This window comes from Pezoporus occidentalis, unplaced genomic scaffold (genome assembly GCF_034315485.1).
Source record: "Pezoporus occidentalis ecotype Australia unplaced genomic scaffold, CSIRO_AGI_Poc_V1 ctg64, whole genome shotgun sequence".
Lineage (NCBI taxonomy): Eukaryota > Metazoa > Chordata > Aves > Psittaciformes > Psittacidae > Pezoporus > Pezoporus occidentalis.
Genome location: NW_026915987.1, coordinates 375,065 through 402,724, shown reverse-complemented (window position 1 = coordinate 402,724; position 27,660 = coordinate 375,065). Strand labels below are relative to the sequence as shown.

The 27,660-nt window shown below is 45.2% G+C and overlaps 2 protein-coding genes across 2 annotated transcripts in view; both read right to left on the bottom strand.

The window, feature by feature from the left end:
- The window catches only part of CDK5RAP2 (CDK5 regulatory subunit associated protein 2), an 80,330-nt gene extending 70,661 nt beyond the window's left edge, over positions 1 to 9,669 (bottom strand). Inside the window, 6 exon segments of the mRNA XM_062640308.1 lie at positions 1,046 to 1,122; positions 2,393 to 2,503; positions 7,112 to 7,179; positions 9,165 to 9,226; positions 9,378 to 9,585; positions 9,588 to 9,669. Coding sequence (XP_062496292.1) covers positions 1,046 to 1,122; positions 2,393 to 2,503; positions 7,112 to 7,179; positions 9,165 to 9,226; positions 9,378 to 9,585; positions 9,588 to 9,654 — 593 coding nt within the window. The 5' untranslated portion in view covers positions 9,655 to 9,669.
- A 3,436-nt stretch (positions 9,670 to 13,105) lies between these two features.
- Positions 13,106 to 27,660, bottom strand: part of MEGF9 (multiple EGF like domains 9) — a 47,870-nt gene continuing 33,315 nt past the window's right edge. The window contains exons 3-6 of the mRNA XM_062640298.1: positions 26,309 to 26,448; positions 22,614 to 22,757; positions 21,643 to 21,915; positions 13,106 to 17,976 (exon numbers count right to left, since the gene is read on the bottom strand). Of these exons, the coding sequence (XP_062496282.1) occupies positions 17,522 to 17,976; positions 21,643 to 21,915; positions 22,614 to 22,757; positions 26,309 to 26,448 (1,012 nt within the window). The 3' untranslated portion in view covers positions 13,106 to 17,521. The remainder of the gene's footprint in view (positions 17,977 to 21,642; positions 21,916 to 22,613; positions 22,758 to 26,308; positions 26,449 to 27,660) is intronic.

Sequence of the window (27,660 nt, the reverse complement as noted above, 5' to 3'; positions counted from 1 at the left end):
GAGATGTATTTTCTACTGAAAGCAGCACTGGAATAAAGTCAAGTTATACAGCTGCCGAGACGTCTCCAACTGCCTTCTCAGTAACTGTTAATACCTTGAAGGAACACAACAGCTACTGCTTCCTTACTAAACAAAGGATGACCACTTGGTTATGACTGCTCCCTACATTTTCTGAACTTGTGCAAGGTTCCATTCAAAGCCCAGCAATAGCCTTCAACAGTTACCTGAAGAGACCAAACAAAAACTAATCTGGTCCTCAGGATCTACCTGAAATTAGGCTCCTCTGTGAAAAAAAAGGCTAATTGGTAACAACTCAATGCCTTATGTATTAGGCCACACAAAGAGAATCAGCTGAAACTGAGCTTGTGTAGCAGTCAGCATCTGTCAGTCACTACCAGCCCAGGTTAGTTTTGAACGTGACATCTAGAAAGAAGCAGTTTAATAGACTATTGTCAGCCCTACTCATCCATTCCCTCTTCAAAGCATATTCCACCCTGCCCATCCTGTAAAACAATGTAGCATTATAATTTTTAAATAAATAATACTTATTTAGAAAAGAGGTTCTAACAGAAAGGCAGGAATTTGAGGTGTATTCATGTTGATATCATTAAAACCCACAAGACCTATTCTAGATTAGCTCTGAACTGTTTCCTAAGCCTTTCTGAGAACCTTTTTGTGTCTTCTCAATCCAGTGCTGCTAAAATAACCTCCATCTCTTCACCTGTTGAGACAATTAAGCTCTTAGCTTGACTTCTACAACAGGCATGCTAAGCCATTCCCAACTAGGGAGTGATTTATGTACCTGAAAAATACAGTAGCATGAAGGAGATCAAAGTCACTCCATCCAGTGTAAGGAAATTAACATCATTGTGCATTTAAGAATTCACACACATGATTTCAGTAATAAATGAAATAACTGTGTGATAAGTGCCCTTAAAATACTACTTCTGGGGATCCTCATATTCCTAAAACATTAGGAAAAAAAACAGCAGCAAGATCTTGGAAATCCTAAGTAACAGACATGAAGAAACACACTGGAACTTACGAGGCTTTGATAAGCAGCTTCTCTCTCTCCTGCAGATCACGCTTCAGACTTTCAATCTCAACTTTCAGCTCAATGTTCTAGGACAAAAGAATTAAGGTGTCTGGGGAGAGCTCAGAGGTCACCCTACCCAAAAGTTATTGGCAATGTGTAGATGACTTTTTTGTTTGGACCAGCAAATATATCAGTGGGCTAAGAATAGCATAGAGATATTCAAGCTTTAAAGGACATTTTGCAAGTTTCAAGACTTTCAGAGATCTCAGAAAGCATTTAGGACCACTGTATTAAAGCAAGAAAAATCCCCTACACACACTTCACTGTAACGACTGGTACTGCAGATCAGCATAGGGAGTTATTAAAGCTTTCAATGCACGTTTTTTCTTTCACCTAAGATACATTTTGTTTTCTTTTAAAAACCTGATTGTATCAACTATGGAGATATTTAATAATCTCAAAATTACTTTGTTACAGCCCAAGAAAACAACTCAGGACATAAGTACACATTGTACAAAGAACAACTGCAGGTTTACAGACACCATTTCAGCAGGTTAACCATTACAAGACACCAGCATAGAAGACCAGGACAGAACACCCACCAGGAATGTTCAGTTGAAACCATGACCTAGCTAAACATTAACTTATAACTTCAGTCTCTTGGTGCTTGTTGCAGTAGTTAAGTTTCCATCCTATTATGGAAAAGGGATCTGATGCAAGCACCTGTTGTATATAACATGGCACTGAATTACCAAAATGATTTTTTTCCCTTCTAGAACTCGGGCACCACCAAAGGTGCTTCCTATCATCTGCAAACCTGAAATAATGAGGATGCAAAACATACCACTTGACTCTTCAAACTTCTTCAAACTTATAGATGCCAGTTTCTTCCACAAACTGACATAGATTTCCTGAATCCAGTACAAATATGCATTCTTTCAGTTCAGAGCAATAAAACTGGAAGCTATACACAATCCTAATACAACTTCTACTTGCTTTAAACCACCTCCAAATAGCTGAACTGCCACCTGATAAACCCAGGAAAGAATAGAGGGTGAACTGAACTGCCTGACAGTAGAAAGCAGAGTAACTACATGCCAGACTCACAAGTGTGCTGCTGCTTCTGTTTCCCATTCAGTACCTGATCTGAGTAGTACAACTACCAAGGATTCATAGCCATTCAGGGGAAACATAACATCTTAGTCTGTCCTATAACTACGGACACTCGTGCATTTGAAACTCCTTTTTCCACACCTTATACTGGTTCTTTTAATTTAGTTATTACTGGAAAGGATTAGGCCATAAGAAAACAAACTCTTCAAAAAGATATACTATTAAATTCTTCTAAATGCATACAATTTTGTATATTTCTTCAGTGGGACCATCAAACTTCTGCTGCATTCGTTCCTCCAGAAAGTATATACGAAGCTTCAGGTTGAAGTTCTCTTTTTTCAGATCAGTGATTTGCTGTGAAATAAGAAAGAAAAGGAGAAAATTATGGCATGCGTTTCAAACCAAGCTAAACAGTGAAAACTCCTACTGTTTAGGGTTGCTCTCCACAGTGCAAGATTGGAATTCATACAATCATAGAATCAACTAGGTTGGAAAAGACTTTCAAGATCATCAAGTCCAACCATTACCACAGGACTGCCAAGTTCACTACTAAACCATGTCACTGAGGGCCTTATCTACACTGGATACAGCTAAACATATACTTATGTGTGGGTGATACACATACATACATACATATATATATATTCAAATTGTGAAGGTGTTAATACCAGCATATGACATCCAAATGAAAATGAAACATCCTTCCCTTCAAGATAGCACCACCAGGGAGCTGAAAACCCTCTGAGCTCTTCAGTGGGTTTCCATCTTCTACATCTTCAGCAAGCATCACATTTTTCTCCTACCATTCCCCATCTCCATTCCTCACCTGAACAAGAAGAAATCCCAGCCTACCCCTTCAGAATGCTTTTGGGTTTGTTTTTTGTTTTTATTTAGGTTTTAAGAATCAGAGGCCCATAGGCACACACATAAATTTGTATGTTTGTGTAAGATGTTATCATTTAGCTTGTGTTTAGTTTTAGCCCTGCAAAACTAGGAGACACCAGCAATTAAGCAAGTAATTATAAAAGGGCATTGTTTAAACATATATAAAACACGCTGTTGTGCAGACAGTGCTTTTTAGAACATTCCTTCTTTTAAGTACTAAAACATTGTGTGACTTTACACAAAAAGAATCCAAGAGTTTGAAGGGGTTTAAGTCTAAAAATATTAAGTAGTTCTTTCTTTCATAAGAAAGAACTTGAACAAAACAAGACATCATGTTGAAACAGAAGCATTTTCTTGGCAAAAGCATGGGCTGGCAGCCTACTCGCAGGAAGAAAAGCCACAGGCACACAAAGCACGTGTGCCCAATCGCACACCAATAAAACCTTTATCCCATCACATATTTCATAGTGCAATTCTTTGGTTATGGTTTTTACCCTTCCTAGTAGGAGCAGTAACATAGTTGATGATTTCATTAAAGAAAGGAGTCTCCCTCTAAATTTCTTTTAAGGAACTAAGCATAAAACATTCATTCAAATAAGCCCTGTGTCCCCTGCCAGATGCTTTCAGCAAAAGGAAATCTAATATGTTACAGAGCTACTAATCAAATATTTATGTAGGCTCTCCCAGAACAGCATTGTACCATTTGTGAGAATTATTAGCAATACAATTCTTCAAATATTTGGCTTGTGAAACCTAAAATGATCTTCTCTAACTGCAGAACCTGTATCTGCACACGATTCTGCAGTTCAATCATCTGCCCAGCAATGTGCCTCAGCATTACTCACGCTGGTAAATATCATCCAAGGCTTTGAAAATACCCTTGACAACATCAACTCGACGGCCCATGCACACATCCTGAAGAAGCCTGTCTTTAGTGGCAATACATGTAAGTTAACTTGACCCTTGTTTCCCTACAATTCCAACTGGATGATCTCAAACAGTAGTGGACAAACTTGAACTATGCGCACTGTAACTGCTTAAAGCATAATACCTCAGGAGTATAATGAGGCATCTTGAGTAACTGCAATGACTCTTTCAGAACATTCAAATGGATGTAAGCATGAAAACAATGCAACTTTGTACTTGAATTCACGTGACTGAGCCCAACGCAGAATATTGCTCAGAACTAAAATCCTTATTCAGAGTAAGGAAAGACATGAAAGACCTTCTAAAGCAAGGCTGCACAACTGTGCTAGATCTTGCATGTCTTGCTGGCAAGCTCAGCTCTTTGTTCAACTCATGAGAGCAGACCTTGCAGCATTTGGTTTGGGGCTGTTGGTTTTGGGTTTTCTATGCTGTCAGTAGGTTATTCCTAACAGATAGTCCCTGTTTGTTCATTCAGAAATAGTCCAAAGATGCTCTGAAACTGTATTAGTTGAACTCCTTGTTAGAATTCACTCATACGACCCAGTCTGAGTCAGAAAGAAAGAAACAATTTCAAAAGAACTCAGTATATCTTAATTCTGCTCACATGTATTTCAGTGGCAATAGAATTAAATCAAAGAGCTTAAGGGTACTGTTTTCAAAGGCAAACAAAACAGACTACGCAATCATAAACCAAGCAGTGAAACAAATGTTGTCTCTGACATTCAGTTGCTCAGAGGAAAGTTAATTCAGGCAGGCTACAATTAAAAAGTTATAGCTTAATAAAAGACAACGTGTAAAATGTGAGCAAGTTCACGCTGCAAAAGGATTTTAATGGCAATCATCTCAACTTAAGCATTTAAAGACTCAGTCTTAATTCCTTTCTGCATTTTTATTTCTGTATTTAACAAAGGAATGAAAGAAGAGAAACAGCAGACAGTTCCTGAAAAGAAAACCAGAACAAAGCAATACACTCTACACAGAATACTCTAGACAGCATGGTAGCAAACATCACTTGCCTAGCTTGGTTTAGCTCCTTTCCAAGTTCATAAAGCCACTTTTATGGCAAACAGCATCTGTCAGCAGAGGCCGTGGCTTCACAGCACAACACAGGGTTTGCCAGCAGAGGCCATTTTAACAAGACAGCAAAACTGAAAGTGGGTTTGGGGAGGCAAGAAATGAACACACATATACTATGACATAGTTCCCTAACTTGGTACTAATGTCCTTTCTACTCATTAACATCTAGTAATAACAAGGTCCTCAGTTAGAGATGTCTTTCACTTTGCCCACGTATTTACATGTTCTATCACAAGGTGGTTCCCCCAATATGGTAAGAAAGTGGGACAGACTCTATAAATACTAACAAAATCTACACCTCTGACATCATCTAGATCAGCATGATCTCCAGGATATGGAGATGGTCCATATATAATCCTTTTATAAACATAAAAGGACCTTTTCTACATGGATCCACCCTTTAGCCCATTCAAGGCTCAGTATACCCATCTTGTTCTCTGAACTGCAAGGAAAGGAGCCCACTCCTTTCATTACTTCCTTCTCATACCTTGTATAAATCACATAGCCTCAAAGATCAGCAAATTGATGCATTAATATAAATATGTATACATGCACACAAACCACCTCCAGGCAGGAGATATCAGGAGCTTTACCTGCTAGTTCAGATTTGGTTTAAAGCGGGATAAGAACAGGCAGTCCAAAAGAGCATTTAAACACAGCTGTAGCTGAATGCTTAGTAAATAATTAAAAAGACAACGATGGTAAATGCTCCCTTTTTCAAGTTTAGTTTTTCTGCCACCAGAAATCTTAGACTCAAAAACATGAGATATATCTCTGTGTTTAATAGTGCTTAATGGGTTCTTCTTCCCTTACTTGAATGAACGTTTGAGCTTCATTATACTGTTGGCAGCCATAAAAGCCCATGAGACCTTTAACAGCGCAGTTTAACATAAGAGGTCTGTACACACGAGGAACCAGAGACACGTGAGGGCACCCCTTCCCCTCTACATCACACAAAACAAAAAACAACAGATTTTTTCCTCGCTCCTATAACATTTTCCCTTGTGCAAACGAGCACTGCAGATAATAAACCACTTGCAAAATGTATATGCTAGACTGAAGTCTTGGGCATATATCACAGTAAGGTATTTTAAGCACATACGAATGCCAAGGCAAGAGTCTTCCAATGCACAAAAACAAAAGAGGAAGTGAAACAGACACAGGCCAAGGCATTTCAAAAGCAGCTTTAAATCCTGACCAAAGAGCAAAGCTTCTGCCTTAGAGGGACATAAGGCCACCAGAAACTGAAAGAGTTTAGAAGCAGCACTCATTTCAAACATAACAATGCTACAAAAGGTAACAGCAGCTGCAGAAACACACTAAAAACTGCAGACACTCGACACATCCTAAAGATAGCAAGCCACAGCCTCTATCTGTAGCAGTCATCTGAGCATTTTGATTGCCTTCCCCTCTACAGTTTCTTCACACAGCCATAAGAACTTGAGTTAAGCAATTTAAAGCTGAATGCAGCGATACCCCAACCAAAGCAGCATTCAGCAGCTATAGAAGATTGGCTTATTCAGTTTAAATAACCAATGCAATTCATATATGGTTTTAAAAAAAATCTAACGTCCTCCTTTGGATTTTAGTAAGTGCCTAACTCAGTTTTATCTATAGAATTATCACAATGATGCCAGACCTTTACAACAAAAGTATTCCAAGCAGAATCATACATAATTACATGGTTTAAAAGTATTACACACAGTTAAATGAATTAAAACCACAATTCCTCTACTAGCCTAAATGAAAAAAGGCTTGACTATCCCTTGAAATACATCAATTGCAGACTTGCAAGCCAAGTTCTTATGTTTCTGGTGATTGCATGAATTTTCAAGCAGAGGGTGCCAATTTTGTTTCATAACTTCAGAGCAGCAGTTGGCTGCTCTCAGCAACACGTTTTTCCCTCTGTTCTCAAAAGCAATACTTCAGAAACAGAGGTTCAAAGCACAGCCAGCCAGTCACACCTCTAACAGACGAACAAGCCTGACCCAGGGAGTCAACACTTGATCCAGCATGTTAGATATATCTTGGCCATTAATATATCACTGAGTCTTATAGTAAAAGTCTGCTTACATTTTCATAGTCCTTCATGGTCCGAGCTCTAGTTGGTGAGACTGTGTCTTCTGCCACATCTGGTAACACTAGATATTTAAGAAGACAGAACAAGTTCAGACAGCAGAATCTCTAAACTGGGCTTCAAGTTGGAAACAGCAAAGGCCTAGTTAATCTCAACATAGTAAAAGTACACCACCTTTGGGGAAGTGAAGGAGGTGTTTTTCTTGCCCCTTGTTCACATTAAATGTTAGGGCTAACTAGTTAGTACCTAGATTTCTTTCTGATCACAGCAAGTTCTCTACCACTTAAGCTCCCTAGTTACAAATTGAGCCATTTAAACCAAGATGTGCACTGAAATCAAGCTATGTGAGGTGCATTTTCAATACCAAGTCCTCAGAGCAACTAGAGGAGTCCCATATTAGAATTAAGTCCTGTTAAACCATCAGAAAGCAGTTCAAATCTCAGTACCTTACCGGTAAGAGGACAGGGCTTCACCTTAGACATGGGAAACCACGGACAGAGGAAATGACCAGTATGTAAGTTTCTAAAGCATAATTTACACGCACTTAAAACTTCCTTTTGCACACACATTCTTTTAACATTGAACTTGCTTCCACTCAAATGCGTGAGAGCAAACTTTTAATGAGAATAATGAGACTGTGCAAAACACTTATCTTCAATGTAAAGAAGAGGTAGCTGAGGACTGATTCTCATACTAACCACAAGAAAATACTTCATTTAAAGCAGTCCCCAAATTGCTATGCAAGGTAGGGCAACTTTGAAAATAACTCAAATAACAAACAGCCTTCCTAGAGCACAGGCTGAATACAACAAAGCACTTTGGCAACATGGGTATGTTTCTTACATGTGTTTCCTTTCGTGAGCAAACAGATCTTCATGGTAAACCACAAAGTCTTAGTTTCAGTTACCTACTTCATCTACACAATGAATTCAGCCACATTATGTTGCTGGATACACGCATGTAAAGAGAAATCAAAACCATACACCTCAAATGTACCTAACGCAACAGAGAACAGTTAACACCACAGCTAGAAGGCTTCAGAGCAGTACTTTGCAGCCATTCAGCTTTAAAGTGCTTCAAGCAAGCCTCCCACACCTCAGGATGAACACAGTTACATGGCTATCATATAGAAAACTGTCCAGAATTGACGCTTCTGTTCAACAGAAGGAGGCTTCTGAATATGTGAATAAGTAAAAGCGAAGATACTGAGTCCAGAGCAGGCTACTTCAGGCAGGAAGTAACTCTGAAGAGTTGAACTGGAAAACCTGATGATACCCAGCATCCAATTTCCCTAAAACTAAGCACAACATGAAAGAGCCTTGCTGGATATTGTAAGTGTTTTAAGTACATGCTTCACAAAACCACTGATCATCTTATGTAAGACTAAGAGCCATCATGACCACAGGCAACAGAGCAGACAGCGGTAATTGCAGCAGTTGCTGGCGGTTTAGAGCCTTAAAAAGACATAACTTACAAAAAGCTGCATCACTTGAAGGCATTTACTGACTTTTTTCATAGATCACAAAAGGGTTTGTGTTGGAAGGGACCTTAAAGCTCATCCAGCTCCAACCCATGGACACCTTCCACTAGAGCAGCTTGCTCGAAGCCCCTGTGTCCAACCTGGCCTTGAACACTGCCAGGGATGGGGCAGCCACAGCTTCTCTGGGCACCCTGTGCCAGCGCCTCAGCACCCTCACAGGGAAGAGCTTCTGCCTAAGAGCTCATCTCAGTCTCCCCTCTGGCAGGTTAAAGCCATTCCCCTTGGCCTGTCCCTACATCCCTTGTCCCAAGCCCCTCTCCAGGTTTCCTGCAGTCCCTTCAGGCACTGGAGCTGCTCTCAGGTCTCCCCTTCAGGAGCCTTCTCTTCTCCAGGCTGACCCAGCCCAGCTCTCTCAGCCTGGCTCCAGAGCAGAGCTCCAGCCCTCTTGCATGAGGGCAATCCCCAGACCCGGAGGAGCACCGAGCCCCGGGCAGAGCCGGGCGGGCTCCTCCTCGGGTGCCGCGAGTACCTCACCGCCGCCTCCCGCACCGCCCGCCTCCCATCCTTACCGTCGCCGCCGGCCGGACCGGGCTGGGGATCGCCGCGGGAGACGTCCGGCAGCTGGGACACGCTGAAGAAGGATGAGAACACCGCTGAGGACAAGCGCTGGGGGTCCCGTCCCCACGACCCCCGCTCGGGGCCGGCGGGCCCAGCCCCACCACATGCACCGGCGGGATGCAGGAGCCGCGAGCCCGGCGCCTCAGCGCCCCCCGCCCGCCTACCTGCCCTCAAGCTCCACCGGCAGGGTCGGGTCGTCCCCCGGCAGCGAGTCCATGGCCCGCGGGTCCCGGGCGGCCACGGCTCCGGCTCCTTTGTACGCGGCTTTGGCGGCTTCGCTGGAATTCAAACAGGCGCAATCGCTTCCGCCATCTTTGCGTCGACGGAGGTGAAGCCGCTGAAGCCACCGTGGGTGAGGGTAGGAAGCGGGCGTATAGAAACTGAAGGGGAACCGCCATGTTTGGTGAGGGCAGTGGCTGAAGTGGAGCGGGTAGGCGCCATGTTGGCTGAGGGCAGAGAGGGGCGGGGTATGGTGGAGACTGCCAGCTGGGCAATGGGGGAGAAAGGCGTCGGGCGCCATCTTGAGTGAGGGAAGCCAGGGCGAGGTCAGCCAGACGCCATCTTGCTTTCAAAGGGGAGACAAGCGGCGAGGAGCTGCCGTGTTTATTGCGGGCACAGTGGCTGCCACCTTTGTCGAGGGCAAGCCGGCCGAGTCCGTGTGAGAGGTGGCGATGGGATGGGGCTGAGCAACGGGGCATCCCCCGCCTCTCCCCGCCGCCTTCGGTCCCAGAGCTCCGCGTTTGGAAGAGGCTTTTGTGGGGTGCGGCGGGCCCCACGCCGCTGCCAGAGCCGCCGGAGCCGATTGTTTCCATGTCCTGCTCGGCGCCAGCCCTCTGTCAGGCTTGGAGAGAGGAATAATGACGGTTTAATTTCCCATTCCAGTCACTGTTCTCTGTAGCTGGCAGGGGTGACAATCTGCGAAGCCAGCTGCTGTCAGCACCCAAACAGGACGATCTTGAATCAATCGGGGGGGTGTAAAGCAAAGAGCTAAGCCTTGCAGCTTTCCCACTTTTGAGCGAGAAAATGGAATTATATTGAACGCTTCAGGCAGCTGGAATTGCAAACTGGCTTAAACGCTAACAATATGCTTCCCCCAGGGGCTGTGTCTCTCAGGGGGGCCCATGAGGGTGTCAGGACCGGGGGGAGCTGCTGCCTCCATGTTCCCTCACGCTCTCCACATTCTCTTTTAACTCGTTATTGAGATTGAAAGTTCCCTGTGACATTCACAACCAGGGCATGGTGCCAGGACTCGCCCAGCGTTACCTGCAACATGAGGAAGCCCGTTGCAGGGACCCGCAGCAGCGGCGATGTGCTTAAGGCACACGGTTTGGTTGCCTCTTCCGTACGGACTGTGTCAGGTTTCAGTCAATGGCATCTGGGTTATCGCAAAGGGATTCGTACCTGGCCAGGAACTAGGCCACAGGTAAGGGCTGCCCATGGGTATGGCAGTTAGGTGGGTTTATTTGCTCTTGTAAGAGCGGGTAGGGGCAGGACAGGAGGAATGGCTTTAAACTGACAGAGGGGACACTGAGATGAGATCTTAAGAAGAAGTTCATCCCTGGCACTGTCTAAGGCCAGGTTGGACACAGGGGCTTGGAGCAAGCTGCTCTAGTGGAAGGTGTCCCTGCCTGTGGCAAGGGTTTGGAACTGGATGAGCTTTAAGGCCCTTTCCAACCTAAGCCATTCTAGGATATGATTATTCCAAAGCATCATGGTGCCCTGTTCACTCCATTTTCTCTGTGAACCCTTCCCAGTTCTACTTGCTATTCAGAACACATTCAAGCCTGTAAAATGCACTAGACTGGTGATAGTGGCCATTGCAACCACTGGATGTGTATGACCATGAAGGGCTTCCCATCCCTACTTCTGTCTTTCAACTTTATGTGTACAAGTGCATGATGGAGCAACTGTTGGTGCCCCAAACCACCAGGAAACACCAGGCACTACTTAGCACAAGTAAGCTTTTAATCTCCTCTCTATCCCATTGACCAAGCCTAATGATTTGCATTCAGGGTCTGATGACCCTAAATGTTCAGTCATTTCAACTCCCCCATAGGCCCCTGAGAGACATTTATCACCTTGTGTGACTGGGTCCCCTTCTGCTGAGCTGAAGTTAAGTTTGCAAAAGCAGGTCTGCCATACGGCACCAGGGTGCAATCAATCAGTCTGAAACATGGCTTTGCTCCTTTACAGAGGGGATCTTCACAGAAGGAGTGAGCCCACTTGCTAGGAGGATGGTACCAACTGGCTCACGTTTCAGGTTACCATAGTGTGTTACGTATTTGATACATGCCATTAAATCAGCATCCGTCAGTGTTTAGTACAGGACACGTTATTCACTGCCCATGTGATGCGGGCATGGCACCTTTGTGTCTGCAGAGCCATGGTTTGTGTCGCAACTTACTATCTTTCAAAAGGAAATCAGCAGGATCCTTGTGGTTATCACATCATGAAATGGTTGGTTGGTGGACAAAGGCATATAGATATATAGATGTATATACACACAGACACGATGGAAAACTTCCCTGGCTATCTGCACTGCCCAGTCTGCAGCAGCACCAAGAAGCTGTGAGGGGCATAAGGGGCTGGGAAGTGCATTGTTTAGAAGCACTTAACAACTTGTCTCCTGGTAATCTGCTTAATGCTGTTTAACCATATCTTAATTAGTAACACATTTGGGGAGATTATTCTAAATCCTTGTGTTAGGAAGCTGTATTGGAATGATGCTTTTTTCCTTTACAAGGCAGCCTGAGATCCTGACTGCCACAGAAACAAAAGTACTAAAGGGAGTCTAGGAGAGAAGTATGGTGAGTGTAACAGTATGGATGAGCTGTTCATCCCAAGGAGCAGGATGAAATCCAGCAATTCAGAGTGCTGTGCCTGAGGTGTGATGGTGGCATAAGGAGGACAGATGTCACCATCAGCTGAGTGTGGGTCCTCCTTCCCCTCCTGTCCTCAAGTCCCTTCTCTGGGGACCTGCTCAGTATTCAGTTACCCTCCTCCTGTTACGGTTCATAGTGGAATTCCTCCTAAGCTATGTCACACACAGTCAAACTGTTCTGCTAATACAAACCAGGTCTCAATAAACTGCATGGAATTTCACCAGTGTAGCCCTTACTTACACAGCTCTGGCTCAGTTAAACATTTGAATGAACACTCACTTTTAAGTGCTTGCCTAATTTATGCCAACTTACCTCTCCGAGTTCTTTACTTAATAAGAGTTAGACATAACATTCAGCAGAAAAGACTGCCCTTTAGCATTTGTATTGGCTTCTGCACCAAAAAAATCCATTTCCTAACAGTGACAAGTGAGAAAGAAATGCAAGTTTTCTGTAGGTCCTTTTACAGACAGTACCGGAACTGTCAAGGGCTATTGATGCACCAGATAAGGGTTTCAGAGCATCTGATAACATACATTTCCTTTGGAAGACCCATTGTGGTCATGAAGAAAAATCCAATACAATATCCTCTTCCAGATTCTAGCTTTGCTCTGTGGGTTTCATTGTTAATGACTGCATAAATCCCTGACAAATTATGTCTATGGGAATGTTACAGACAACAACGGGGAAGCACGCATTGACTGTCTGGCTACCAAACATGTTCATGTAAGTAGCTGAAAGCTGGGATGAATAAGAAGACACAAAACATCTTAGGACTCTTTTTATAGCTGGATTATCTGACACAATGTCAACTACTTATAGCTGATGTTAAAAACCATTTTTGTGCCCTGGTTCTCCTGTCACATCCAGGGGTGTAATGAAGGAATAATTCTCTCTGAACAAATGTCATTTAAGATCGGATTCAATCCTTTAGGTTTCAGTCCAGCTCTGGTTGCCATCAATGGAAAGACTCCTGCTGAACTTGGAACAAAAAACAAATGCAAAAATCCAAGTGGCATAGATACAAATTATATACATTTATTTTTATTCATTTTAAATAACATTCTTCTGTATAAATTCTGACATATATTCAAATCATACACTTTTTATTTTAGAAATGCATTTGTAAGCATAGCATATGCTTAGGAGACACCTTATTTGGATGCGTAGTAAGACTGATTGGTTTCAGTTGGGAGCAAGTACAGCTTTTAAGGCCCACATTTCTCTTATCCATGCCTCTGACACAAAGAGCAGAGTCCTGTGGGAGCTCATTTTAAAACTTCACTTGACAGAGAAATTTATTTTTATATCTTTTATTTAAAGGAGACTGTGCAAACTCCCCCCACCACCCCGTTTCCATTGCATGTAATGTTTAAGATAACGCGGTTGTAGAGCACTGAACTGGCCCAGGACACCCAAAGGATGCTGACTACATCCCCTCCTCCTTCATAAAAGGCTTCCAGCGTGCCAAGTTTGCCTGGTTCAAGGGAATTCTCATTCCAGTGGATGACATCTCCTCCCAGCTCCCTAGGGCTAGTGCTCCACAAAGTTATTCCTAGCTACAGTGGTTCCTAAGATTTGAGATCATCTGTTCCCATTAACCCAATCACTCTTTGCATGTCTGTTGCATTCTGTGCTTACCAAATGCTCTCCTAAGTTGTCAGCCATCCAGGCTGCCCCATACCTTTGACATACCATTGCTTTTTGCCCTTTATCCACTCCATTATATCCTCTTGCCTCCAAGTTACTTGACTGTTGAACTCACCCCATCCAGACCATCTGGGTCCACAGGGCCCTCACGACCCTGAGGATTGTGCCTTGAGAGCTGGTTTCCCACCTTAACCCAGCCCTTACTGTACCTTCTCTATGTTCTACAGCCACTGTACCATGCCATCAACTACCTTTCTTCAGGAGAGCCATACAGCAGCATGCCCACTTAGAAGTGTGGTGGTCCTTCAGCAATCCTACATGTATCTGTATTGCCACATCAGCCCTAGAAGTCATCCAGATGCCTGCTTGTCTTGCTAGCTTGAGTAGGACCTCAACAGCCCTGTAAATCCATTTCTGCTTTACCTGCCCACACCCCATTGTGGCATAGGGCAAACCACAACATCTGGGAAGCTTCATGGCAAGTTACAACATGGCAGGTCAGTGGTCCTGGTGTCCTTTAGTACCTTGGCACATGTGTGTTGCTCTGCATCCCCTCAAAATGCAATGTCAGCCTAAGCTGATAGAAGATACAACTAGCCCAGCTTTGTCCTCATCTCCTGCAGTGCCCAGGGGACACTGCATGAGTGATGGAGAGAGGAAAGGTCTCATCTCACACCACCAAAATTGAACATGAAGCTGTTTATTCTCTCTTTGCTGAGACATTGATCCCCTTTTTTAAGTGCTGTTCCTCTGTGCCAAAGGCCTGGTTGACTGGAGATGGCTGGGATTTTCCTGCTGAGTCATTTTGCCATCTGACAAGCACTGTCCCAGTGCCACATCCTCGCTGTGCTCCAGTCCCTGCTAAAGAACATCCTGTGCTTTCCTCTGCTGCCCAAACCCAGGCAGCCAGGTCCCCCCTGCCCAGCCAAGCTTCCCATCACATCTGTGGGGACCATCTACATCCTTTCATCCAGATGTGCAACCCATAGCAGCACAGCTGTACCACCCTCCCTTGCAGACTGACTGTAAGGTATCCTGCCCTCCTCCTCTTCTCAAACCCAGGGCTCAAACACAAAGAATTGAGGGCAATTTGGAGGTCAGAAGCAGCCCAGATGCAAACACCTCCTGCACTGTGGTAGGCACATATTAGGAGGGCTCAGCATCTGAACTCACACTCTGATTTTGAAGATGTTATTTCTACAGTGAGAGAAAACTCAAGGCCTATTTCTGGTACAAAGTAGCCAACAGTAATCCCAAAATGAGGAAGAGGCGTTTTCTCTCTCTACCAAAATATTATGAAAACATTAAAGTGAACAATCCATCCTTCACTTAGCCTGCCAGCATTAGACTCAGAAGCTAACACTTCCTAAATCACCTTTCCCCACCCTCTGAAGTGATGAAGTGCAAGTGTATCCCTAAATCAGTACTGCTAAATAGTTACAACTTCCAGGAAATTTTCTGCTCTTCCAAAGTCTGATGAGTGACTCAAGAATTAGCAACATCCAGATTTTCTCCTCCGCTCCTCCCCTGTTTCATAACTCCAAGTAACATTGCTCTGATTGACATTAGCCAAAGTTATTACCTACACTCGGGGACCTCACCCAGGTCCCATCAGCTCAATATCACATTCTGCCCTTGCAGTTGCCCTTGACCATCTTCAGCTCTTTCCCTTCTTACTTGCTGTGCCCCATCTTTAAACCAGGCAAGCAAGTTTTTGAGGCAGAAATGGCATGTTTGTGCATGTGTTTGAAGTACCTATACCCCCCACCCTCCCCAAAAAGTCTCCAATGGTAAGAAAAGCCTCCGTGCAGCACCAGAAAGCAAATAAATAATCACCACATTCTTCCTACCGTTTCTCATCTTGAGAAATACCTCCTTTCACCTGGCTCTGAGGATGCATCTGTCAGCTCCTGCTGACCTTTAGCAGGTACTTCATTTATCCTCAGCAGCAATCGTTTGCAGAGCACCAACACACACAGCAATGCAGCTTTAGTTTGAGGTTCCTCATGAGTTAGGTGAGAGGCTTGTTTCACACCCTGCTTAAATGTAATAGTATTGATTTTCATGGGCTGGACCTGGCGCTCACCAGCACAAGGAGGGCACAGTGCCTGCCTTGATGCAGATACCAAGTGAGGAGTGACCTCCCTGTACTCTGCTGCCCGCTGGTTGTTCTCCCCCTAACAGTCCACCAGCCTCCCACAAAAATCAGGGGAACCAGGGACACAGCTGATTCCCCATCACCACCACCTTGTGCTATGTACATTTCCAGAAAGCCTCAGTGCATTTTTAGCTTTTAAGCCTAGAAGCTCTTCAGCTGAAAGCCATTCCCATCCAAATCCAGATGTTGTTGCTTTTGCCCTCCAGGAGGCTGCTTTCAGCTCTCTGACATGTCTCCCCTATCACTGTGTCAGTGCAGGACAGATGGGAATGAGATCCACTCACACCACGAGCAGCCGCTCTGGAGAAGCTCAGCCATCGAGATCAGGCTCTCAGTGCATTCGTGACAGTGTATTTGCATTTTGTATGGAGATTTAAAAGCAAGTAACAGAATGGTACATCCAATTTTTGGACACTTACTAGGCCCTAAGTCATGGCAACACTGGTATTCACTCTATATTTAAAGGAATGGGGAAATCGAACAGATGCAAGTAGGGAGCACTCACACGTTCTCTAAAAAAGAAAGTTAGTCAATGACACTAGAAGAAAAGCTTCAAGCAGTCAGTGTTTGCCAGAGTCCCAGCTCCAACAATATTGCCATCTAATTTACAGTATTTTAAACAACCCTCAGGTTTTGTTTCCGTTTTAAACAACGCCACTAACCGCTGTACAGTTAAAATCTAGAAGAGAAAATATGACTTGGGGGATAGGGGAGGTTCATGGGTTTGTTGGGGGGGGTTTTTTGGTTGGTTGGTTGTCTATTTTTGTACAAATAATTACAAATACAATTCCAAGAAGATATATTACATTTTATATACAGAACACACCATTGCTATCAGGGTAGGGTATTAAGCCTAGCTTTTCTTTTTACACGGCAACCCTGAGATGTCTTTGTCGTCTTCCCTTGCACAGAAACTATACAAGTTCATTAACTCCTTCTAGAAAAACCAAAATGGATTGCTATGTTTTAATAGCATCATCACCCTGTATAAATACTCCGAAATGGAAAAGCTTTGTCTCTTCCCTAACTCCAATGTTTTAATTCTTTATTTTTCCCGTTTCCCTGCTTAGTGGAAACTCATAATGGTGACTTTTTTCAAGTGTGCACCTCACTCCTCTACTTGCCTTTTGGTATTGCAGTGAACGTCTCCCTTTCTCTTTTTGTCCTCCTTTTTAAACACATTTATATCAGGAACTAAAATGAAGCCTTTCCTGAAAATCCACTGTTAATTCATGAGCTACTTCTCAAACTAAAGGATGAAGACATAAGTGTTAGGTTGGCTGGATATCAAGTAGCTTTTGATGAGTCATGGGTGGTGCTTTCTCCACCCTACCACTTCTTCATAAGAAAGATATTTCAGATCAGCATCATCAAGCCTTTAACAACAGTGAACTCTGTGGATCTTGACGGAGAACAGGCCACTGAATGCACTTCACCATATTACCTGAAATTCGGATGTACTACGCTTTTTCCTGTTCACCTGCAAGCTACAGCATTCCCAGCATAAGAGTATCTGAAGAGCAAATTCCTCTGCGTGGAGCCTTGGCACGGATTCCTGATATCCCTTCAACAAGCCCCATAACTTTTCCAAGCCAACTTTGGAATAGCTGGATCACTGCTTTTAAGCTTTATAGTTATGCATGGGAGTCGTCAGCGTTAGCTGTCCATTCGGTGCAACTTCATTCCCATCATCTTCCAACAGCCCCGAAACGTCAGCGTTGGGAATGCTGTCGTGGTAGCTGCTAAAACTGATGTTGTCCTCTTTGAGTTCAATGGTCCAAAAAGGAGCGTTGAGTTTTCTGTTCTGATACTCACGGTACATGTAGACAGCACCCACAAAGCCCATTAGTAGGACCACAACAATGATGATAACTGTCAAGATAATGATGTTAAACTGAGTCCAGGACACGTCTGCAAAAGCAGAAGTGCTGTTGTCAGAGGAACTCATGGGAAATAGCATCTGTATAGTTGTTGGTGACAACGTACTGTTTATCACTGCAGTTGGAAAGGATGTTGCCTGGGTGGCATTTGGAGCAGATGTTGTGAACTCCCCGGTTTCTGGCCCAAGAGTGGCTTCTACAAAACAAATGAAAAATGGTCAATAAAAGCTAAGATGGAGTTAAGCATAAACATAAGAGATTTGACATTTATATCACAGTTATTAGGGCAATAAAGTCTAAACTCTTAAAGCTAGTATGTTTTCACAATAGCTTACAAAAACAGCCAGAGTTGGGTTCTTTTAAGTAATCCTGTGTGTTAAGTAAGTGCTCACTGGCTGCAGCATCCCTATGTAAAATCTGGCATGGAGGGGTAGTGCAGATACATTCACAAATCTCACAGCAACCCCCAGTCTGCATAACTAGAAGCAAAAAGTAACCATATCATCCCCCTAAAACAACTATAGATGTTCCCATGAAACTTCTGAGCACAGCAGAAGCCAGTTTGGATCCTGGTTTGATTTCAGCTGCTGGCATTTGTCCACGCATGAAGGATGAGAACATGGGAACTATCAGACTGTGCCACAAGCTCAGTCTTCCTCTGCAGCCTGTTCCCAGGCACAAAACAGCCAAGAACCTGCTTTGTTTCCAGCAATGGGATAACTCCCTTCTCAGACCTAGGAGTCAGCAACACGTTAACACTGGACATCTCACAAGTGGGATGCAAATTCATTACACCTTTAAACCAATTGAGCTCTAGGCCTCAGAAAGCATGATAAAAGCCTGAGTATTAGGCTCCCAAACACAACTGAAAGAGCATCTTTTCACAGGAATAACCTGATCTATTTTAGGTTCTCAAGTCCAGGCAACAAGAACCCTCCAGAGGCTGAAGTGTCAATCAACCAAAGTGTTCTCTACACCTATTGCTCCACAGGACTCTCTGCACCCTATTTCCCACTCTCTTCCATTTCTCTTTGTCCTATTAGAAATGCAACTTTATTTTAAACCCACTTACAGCTGCAGCAATTACAGCTGATGGTGCTGTTGTATTGATCCAGCTCTCCCAAAGAGAATGTCTACTAATTATGACTGAGGAGAGTCACTTCCAAAGGACTAATTTTGCACTAAGCTGCATCTCCAATGGCAACAGGAGCTGGAAATATTCAGCGCATCTCTTACCACAGGCCCTCAGGGGAACTCCCACGAGTTAACTTTGGACTGCCACGTTCCCAGCTCAGGCAATGAAGAAACTCCTATGAAGGGGGCATCACACACCTAATTTAGCCTCCTGTTCAGAGTCTCCTCCCTGGAGAAGCTCCTCTGTTCTCTGCAGGTCCTGCCTGAGGTTGATAAGGATATTCAGGATGCTGATTGCCACAAAGGCATATTTCTCTATGGGATCACAGGCAGAATTTTGCAGTAGGAAGCAACGTGACAGAAGCAAGAGGTTCCTGGATACAGCTTTGAGAGAAGGGCACGAGGAATTCAGTCATCCTTTCCAAATTCCTGTATTAACACTCAATTCTTGGCAAACCCTGGCTTGGTAGCTATAATTAGAAATAAAACCCCAGAACGGAGACAATGGCTGATTCACCAGCAAGGAAACAGGACTTTGCTGGGCTTTATTTGCGAGTCAGCATCAGCTCAGCGCTGGCAGGGGGACACGGGTGAAAACACTTCCTGGAACCGACGGTAACGTCATGGTGCAACAGTGCCCTGCTCTGAGCACGGGCTGTCGCTTTGAGCTGTGACACAGCCATGCCTGTTCCTGCTCACCAGGGCTGTGCCAACCCTCCAGATGTCCACAAGCAGCTCCTTGAGAGCGGCAGATGTTCAGTCAATGGGCTGCTTTGGCAGCTTTGACATGAGCGTCATATCCAGCTGCCTGATTGAAATGCAGGCCCTGCAAAGCTTCTGCTATGTCCCACAGTGAATGAGCCCCAGCAGGAGCCAGGCCTGTGCCAGCAGTCCCTGTGCCAGCTCTCAGGGATGGCTGTGATGCTGAGCTGGGTGGCACGGGGCCACTCTGCACCACTGAGTCCTTGCTGCTTTGCTTCACCAGAAACACCAATCACCCACAGGTCTAAAACACTAACTTGGCTCTAAAACACTGACTTGGGTCATCCCACACATCCTTTGGGTATCTCTCCACCAGCCCTGAAAGCACCAAAATCTTGGTCAGGTTTAAGACTCTGTAGATACTGGAGGTTGGGTTTAGCTTTATGCTGGCTTGTTCCAACTGCAAGCATTTAAATAGAGACTTAAATCATCATCTAGGTGATGATTCTGCTCTAGAAGCCACTCAAAACTAGGCTATTCAAATGCACTAGTGGCTTATGAAGGTCTTAACCAAAAAGTGGTTAAAACACAGTACCTCTGTGTGTCAATTTGAGGCAAATTGTGTGTAAGAAACTGGAAAGAAACTGTGTGCCTCTTTAGTTACTTAATAAGAAAGGGGAAAAGGGGTACCAAGGAAACAAGAAGGCTAGAAGAATGTGTCCCACTCCCTTTGAAAGGGTTCAGCCCTTCCTTACATCAGAATTGGCTATAACAATGCCATTAAAATCAAACTGAATGGTGAAAGCTACAAGTCTCCAAGCCAAGCCATACTCATGGATTTTAATGCAGCAGTCATGCAGCTCTCTGCATAGAGGGCTGTGCAGGGGGACATAATGGGTGAGACGATGCAAAAGTGCCATTTCCAGCCTTGTAACGGTACAGTGCCCGGTAATGAGCATTCAACTTTTCTGTATTGATCATCTCTCTGAGCAGACCGGGATGCTGTGATTGCACCTCCAGAGAGCAGCATGGGAGTGACAACCACATTAGCTCCTAACAGAAGATCTGAATTAAATCTCTGCTGGTGACAAGGACAAATCCAGGCCCAAATACTTTCCCAGACTCTTGGGTTCTCTTATCTAATCCATAACACCAGTAACATTTCCATGCATGGAGCTGGAGATCCACCTTGTGGACCAAACTCCTGATAACCACTGAAGGAGCAACTTAAGAACCATTTTCTCTCATTTTACTATGAGTCCTCATGTTGTGCAGTGGCTTCTCTAAGTGCCAGAGCCAGTTTGTGTCAGAGATGCTACGTGCAGTGTCTTGGATGTGGATTGAAGACTGATGAGAGACTCCCAGAGTGAATACCAGTAAATTCTGAGGTTGACTCTCTGATATCTAAAATTTGGCCCAAATAGTGTCTGCAGAGTATGAGGAGTGACAAGATTCATTCTAAACACCCTTTCTAGAGAACTAGGCAGTGCTGTTGGATGGACCGGTCAAGAAGGACAATTCACTGGGCACTAAGATCATGTATATCAAGCAATGGAAATCTGAAAACCTACATGTAAATATACTGCAAACAGCTTGCTCACTAGAGGTGCCTGCTGCAGTCTGGGATTCAGGGAGGGTACAGAGGTAAATCTCAATGAGATTTCAAAGCCAGTAGGCAACAACATGGCCTGGTTTTCTTCCCTGTAACACAGGCTAGACAAATCTAAACCAACCTGAACAATAAACAACATTCATAGCAGCCTTCCAGTATCTGAAGGGGGACACAACGATGCCAAGGAAGGACTGTTTATCAGGGACTGTAGCAACAGGACAAGGGTGATGGGCTTAAACTGAAAAAGAGGAATTTCAGGTGAGATGTAAGGAAGAGGCTCTTTCCTGTGAGGGTGGTGAGGCATCCCTGCCTATGAGGGGTTTGGAACTGAGTGATCTTAAGGTCCTTTCCAACCCAAACCATTCTGTGATTCTATGATCCCCTTTCCCAGCCTTCAGGAGGAGTGTGTTCTACCTTTCTTGGTGCAGTTGGTCCCGTCGGGGTCTCGGATATAGCCATCCTCACACCGCTCGCAGTGGAAGCCGGCGGTGTGGTACAGGCAGCCGATGCACTCCCCGCTGTCCGGCCGGCACACGCTGGGCGACTGCGCTGGGTCCACGTTCCCGTTGCACTTACACGTCACGCAGATGCTGTCAGAGTTGTAGTAGCCGTTGTCACAGCGGTTGCAGTTTGGGCCAGTGTACCCAGTTTTGCACTTGTCACACCTTGGGGCACTTTCACCATGATCTAGAGAATACAGAAAGCAAACGGGATGCATCATACCCCCTGGAGAGAAACAGCCGCTGTGGGGTTTGTTCTTAGGGACCTGACCACAAGCCACTGTGACAAAAAAATCAGCCATTGAGTATTAACCAATCTCAGATTTTAAGCTGAAAATACAACTTTTGACCTGCAGCATTTTCTTTGTCCCCAGGGGTTAAACAGAAGCTCTTGGGATTTCTGATGCCTTGTACCAGCATCACAGAGCACGCTCAGCATGGTGCTAAGCAAACAGATGATTACTCCTGAGCATTCCCATCTCAAACAGCCAATTTCAGCAAACAGCTGGAACTATATCAGGGGTGTTAGGAATCTGCAGGAGCTTTTGGGGCTATACAAAGCCAGAGGTGGCTTGATTGTAAAACTGATTGAAGAAATATCAAAAAAAGCCTTATGTTTATTACAGCTATAACTTCTCTTAATTACATGAAAACAGAGCAGAAACACATTCCTGATGCCCTCCACTGCACAGCTTCTCTCACAAGAGGCAACACAAGCACCAGGGATGCATCGTGCCAAGCGCTGCTTCCACAAGGTGCTCTGGCTCCCACAGACAGGTTCATGGGCTATAAACCCCTTGCTAGGCTGATGCACACTGAGTGGCAACCTAATTGTAAAGCACTACATTCATTATCTGAGGAGTGAGACCAAAGGGAAAGCCTTACGTATGCGACACGTTCCGGTCGATGCCACGGTGGAGCACGGGCAGCGATGGCAGGAGTGGGCAGGATGGGTGCTTCTGTAGAATCCCTCCTTGCAGAGCTCGCAGTGGTTCCCCTCAGTGTTCCCCTGGCAGTGCAGGCAGATGCCTGGGGAAGGGACAGGAGCACAAGCAACCACTGAGGAGCAGGAACTGGAGTGGAACATTTGGAGCATGAATCCGCATGGAGCGCCCTCAATTATCAGAGCTCACAGGTGATTTTTGGATGCCCTCTGGCCAAAACATGATCCTGGCCTCTTACGACCTCACCCCTACTCCATATGCACACATATATAATGTGAAAAAGTAGGCAGCCCCAGAAGAGAGGCATGCAGCTCCTCACTGAAAGGTCAGCGCAGGTAAACACATGCTATCAATATTAAATGGTCCTCAAGGAAAGGGGTTTCAGTTTGCATTTGATTCCATCAGTGAGATGGAATCCTGAGGCTTCAAACCCCCACTCCCACGAGGGGTCCCTCCAGTTCATTGCCTTCTTTTTGTGCACAACCTCTTCCTACACCTTAGACCTGGTGGTTGGGGTAAGGAAGTGCTGCTCTCCTGCTTTGGGGGCAGATGGCTCCATCCCATCCATGCAGCTCTAGCTCCTCCATCCCCATCACAGGAAGAAGGCAGCAGCAGTGACTGACCAAAGAACCAGAGGAGAACTGGGAGTTCATGTGAGTCACATCCCTTTCCTGAAGGATTCAGGGAAGCCCCAGAATCAGAAAATCAACGTGCTGTGTCTTAGCAGAGGCTGTGTCCCAGTGGCCCTTTAAATTGCATTTTGTAGCCAGAGAAAGAAATACATCCCTGGTTATAAAAACGCAGCCTCTATCAAAAGCCCATCCATCAACAGGAACATTCTGTAATTCAGCAGGCTCCTCGACAAGGTGGCAGTGACCTGAGGGAAGCTGAGATTATTAAATCCCATGTACAGGACTCTGAAAAGGCAACAGCCACCTTCTAACAAACCAAGGCAGCACAGTGGTTTATTCCCTGTATATAAAAGCCCAGACAGGAGATTCACTGAGCTAATCTGGCAGTGCTATAGGGCTATGGAAAAGTCTCATCAACATTAAGCACACAAAACCCTCTGAATTAGGTTAATGCTGACTGTTAAAAAAGAAAACAAACCACACAGCAGATTCTCTTATTCATACTGGAGCAGTTTGGCTCCCTTGCAATCCCAACATGCTGCATGGCTCCTTCTCTCTGCACAGTGATGACTCTGCAGTTCAGCATCCCTGAGCATCCCTGGCATGTCCTTGGAGCCGACCCTCATGCCAAGGGCAGGAAGCAGACCCACTTTGGGAATGATTCACTCGCACAATGGTGCTGGCAGCGCCCTGATGACTAAGGACGTTCACAAACAGCTCCCACACACTGTTTGTTCTTCACCCAACAGCATGTCAGCCACGAGCCAGTGGTTTTTGTGGGAGAGATGTCAGGTTTGAGGGGAAATGATCTGCAAACCTCCATCAGCTGCTTCACTGGGATGCCTGGGACAGAGCAGCTCAGGGAAGGTTTATCTGCCCTATCAGCAGCAAGGGTGCCTTGAACCATGCTCTGCAGGCTTTAATGGTGGCATAAATCTGGAGTTTGTACAGACTTGGTAATTTCAGGACCAATGTCTTTCCCATCAGCAGGAATTACTCGCATTTCTTTACCTGAACCCTGTGAGATGGCTGTGTTTCCAATGAGTCAGCAAGTCGCTCTGCTGTGCACAGCATGCATGGGCTTGCAATCAGGTATCACTATGGAAAGCCTTAATAATTAATAGCACTTCCCATCCTGATAACTCCCTCAGGAAGGATCAAACTTCCCAATATCCCAACTGGGAAGCAGCAACCAAACTCACTGCACTGACGTAAAACAGGGCGCAAGTGTCAAAGGAAGCTCTGTTGCCTCGGGAGCTGCCTGATTCCCAGCCCAGTGATATTAAATATTCCTCCTGGCCTATGGAATGCTGAGTGGAGCCGGTTGTAAAGCCGGCAGAGGGAGCCCAAAGAACAGCATTGATGCCAAAGAAAGCTTGAAAATGTGACAAAGACCACATAGAGTTGATGTAAAGCTGGGGAGGTCACACAGAGTGCAGTGTCTAGAGCAGGCTGAGCGCTGTGTTACTTATTAGATGTCAGACCTAATTGTTAATCAACTGTGCTCTGCTCTGGTTTTGTTGGGTTCTCCCACCCCTCGCAGCAAATAAAGCAGATGGAGGAAATTTGGGGGGGGAAAAAAGGGATTTTTGTATACTCAAGAATAGGGCATTAACCAAAAAGAGGGTTTTTCTTTGCAGTGCTGTGGGCAGCTCCAGCTGAAGGGCTGCTGCACAGCCCCATCCCAGGGGCAAGATCTGTGCTGGGGTTTGGGGTTTTAATTAAATCAAGAGCAGGGGGAACACTGAGGAAGAAAATGGGAGAGCAGATTATCTTCCTCCTTCACAAAACCCACACAGCCAGCTCCAAATCAGTAACACAGCTCATGTGTGCACAGCTTTAGGTACAGTCTTGTATGCTTCAATATTGGTAGGACAGAAGCACATACAGTTCCATAGAGGAACGAATGCAGTAATTCATCAGTGTAGGTCTGGTGCCCAGTGCTAACTGATGCTCAGCAGGATCAGGGCATTAGCTGCCCATTCCTCTGCTTTTCAAGGCCAGGTTGCACAGGGCTTGGAGCAACACAGTCTGTTGGAAGGTGTCCCTGCCCATGGCAGGAATTTGGAACTGGATGAGCTTTAAGGTCCTTTCAAACCCAAACCAGTCTGTGATTCTATGAAACATACAGGACATGAGGGAAGAGACAGTGGTGCAGAAATTACCCCAAATCACCTTCTTTAATGAGCTCTGCCTCTCTGCCACCTACAAAAACCCCTACAAAGACTTTGAAAATATTACTTCTTTCTAAGCTCCTGCATAAATATCACAGAACTGCATTTCAGCCTGGAAGTTCTGACGAGAATCTGGATTTTGGAGTGTGATTTTTGCTGCTAAAGTGGGGATTGTGCAGGAGTCACATAACATTCCTCCTCTGGGATCTCTCCTTTCGGTGGAAATGGAAAAGCAATTAGGATCCCTGTGCCCTCCCATAAGCTCTTCAAGCACAGGTACCTCAAGATTTGCACTCTATCAGCATCTGCATGAGTGAGATACAGCCAAAGAAGTGATCAAGGAAAAGGAACAAGGCAAACTTATAAGAAGTGGGCAATATTAATTAGGTGCTGCCAGTTTTTTCTAGCACTAATAGTGTCCTCTGTGGCAATAACAGTCACCTTACCTCAGTGCTAGTGCAGTAGATGTTGCCAGGTAAACAGCAGTTAAACAACAGCTCCTTAAAAGCCAGTGTTGTGTATTTGGGTAAGCAGAGAACAATGGAGCACTGATTTCCAATAGAGACTGCAGAATAAAGGCTCTGCACTGCAGCCTGAGGTGGATAATGCTGTCTTTATTGACTTCCTTGAGAGGAAGACTAGCTCCAAAGCTGCATTTTAATGTCAGTTTAAATGTAAAGATTCTGGGTACTCAAGGCCTAAATTCTATGATTCTAAAGATGCAGATAAAGAGGATGAGAGCAGAACTCTGCTGCACAAAAATGACAAAAACCAGAGACAGATGAGGCAGGTAAAGCCTGCACCCACTGTGGTCACAGGGGGAAGGTTACCTGTGGAGCTGTTGCAGGTCTTGGAGTGGTTGTTGCACTGGCACGGCTCGCACGTGGTTTCATTAAACCTGTAGTATCCGTCACTGCACCGGTCACACTTCAGGTCCATGACACCAACTTTACACTGGCATTTCCCAGAGCTGCGTATGGAAAAAACAAACAGTGAGATCTGGATGTACTGAGAGGCATCCAAAGTGCAAACCTCTGGTCAGTGATTTGGACTCCCTTTCCAGAGGAGGTGAACTCTTCTGGAAGCACAATATGAAACCCATAGGCAACAACTTCCAAAAGCGATGGGGAGTTCAGGAGAGATTAAATCTCTGCAAAAGCAGTTGCCTTGACAGCAATCTTGAGCTGGGCACCAGAAACCATCGCTCACTGTGGAAAGCCTTGGCCCAAAGCCATCCTCATGCATTACCCGCAGCAGATGCTCCAACAGCCTCTCTCCCTTCCCAGCTTCCTCAGGCACCTGCCCCAGGTCATGCAGGACAGTGAGACACCCATGAGCCCTACACCTCGACCATAAAAGAGCACCCACATGGATGATCACCTCTCCCCACATGGATACCAACCAGCACTCCCCAGATTTTTGGGAGAGTGGACAATTCCCTGCTCACCAGGAGCTTTTCCTGCTCCTTCAAGAGCACAGCATCTCGGGTGTCTTGCCTGGATTTCAGCAGGCATGAGCCACTTGCTCTCCTTCATGATCCTATTCATCCCTTCCACGCAGCATCCCCAAAGCCACCCAGGCAAAGGCTCTCACTCCAGTCACCTTCTTCTACCCAGCAGGAACCAAGGAAAGACAAGAGAGGATTTTCCCTTCCCCAGCAGTTTCCACTACACTAACCCCAGCCAGGAGCCTGTTTACTTGGGCACAGAGTCTGAAGTGCACAGAGGGTGGAGCTCTGCGCAGTTAAAACAGAGGGTATTGGTGTCAGCTGGCATGAGCAAATACCAAGAGGCTATAAAAAGCAAAGGTTACCCTCATTCCTTTGGCTTTCCATGCCAGTCTCTTGACGTAGAGGCTTCAAACCCATCGCTTTCATAAGTGACTATATACTAGTAGCATTTAAGCTCAACTCTCAGGGAAACAAGGGTATGTAGGGACAGGACACAGGAGAATGGCTTTAACCTGCCAGAGGGGAGATTGAGATGAGCTCTTAGGCAGAAGTTCTTCCCAAAAAACCATGATCTAGTCTCCTACAGAAGATGGCTTCATTTGAAGCCGCAGTAGACAAAGCAGGTACCACCAATGGCTTCATCCTCCTCTCAGCTCTCCCCCTGTATTACCTCCTCCCTATCCCTACACTTGTTTAATTCAGTATTCCAGGGTTCAATGTGCCTGCACAGAG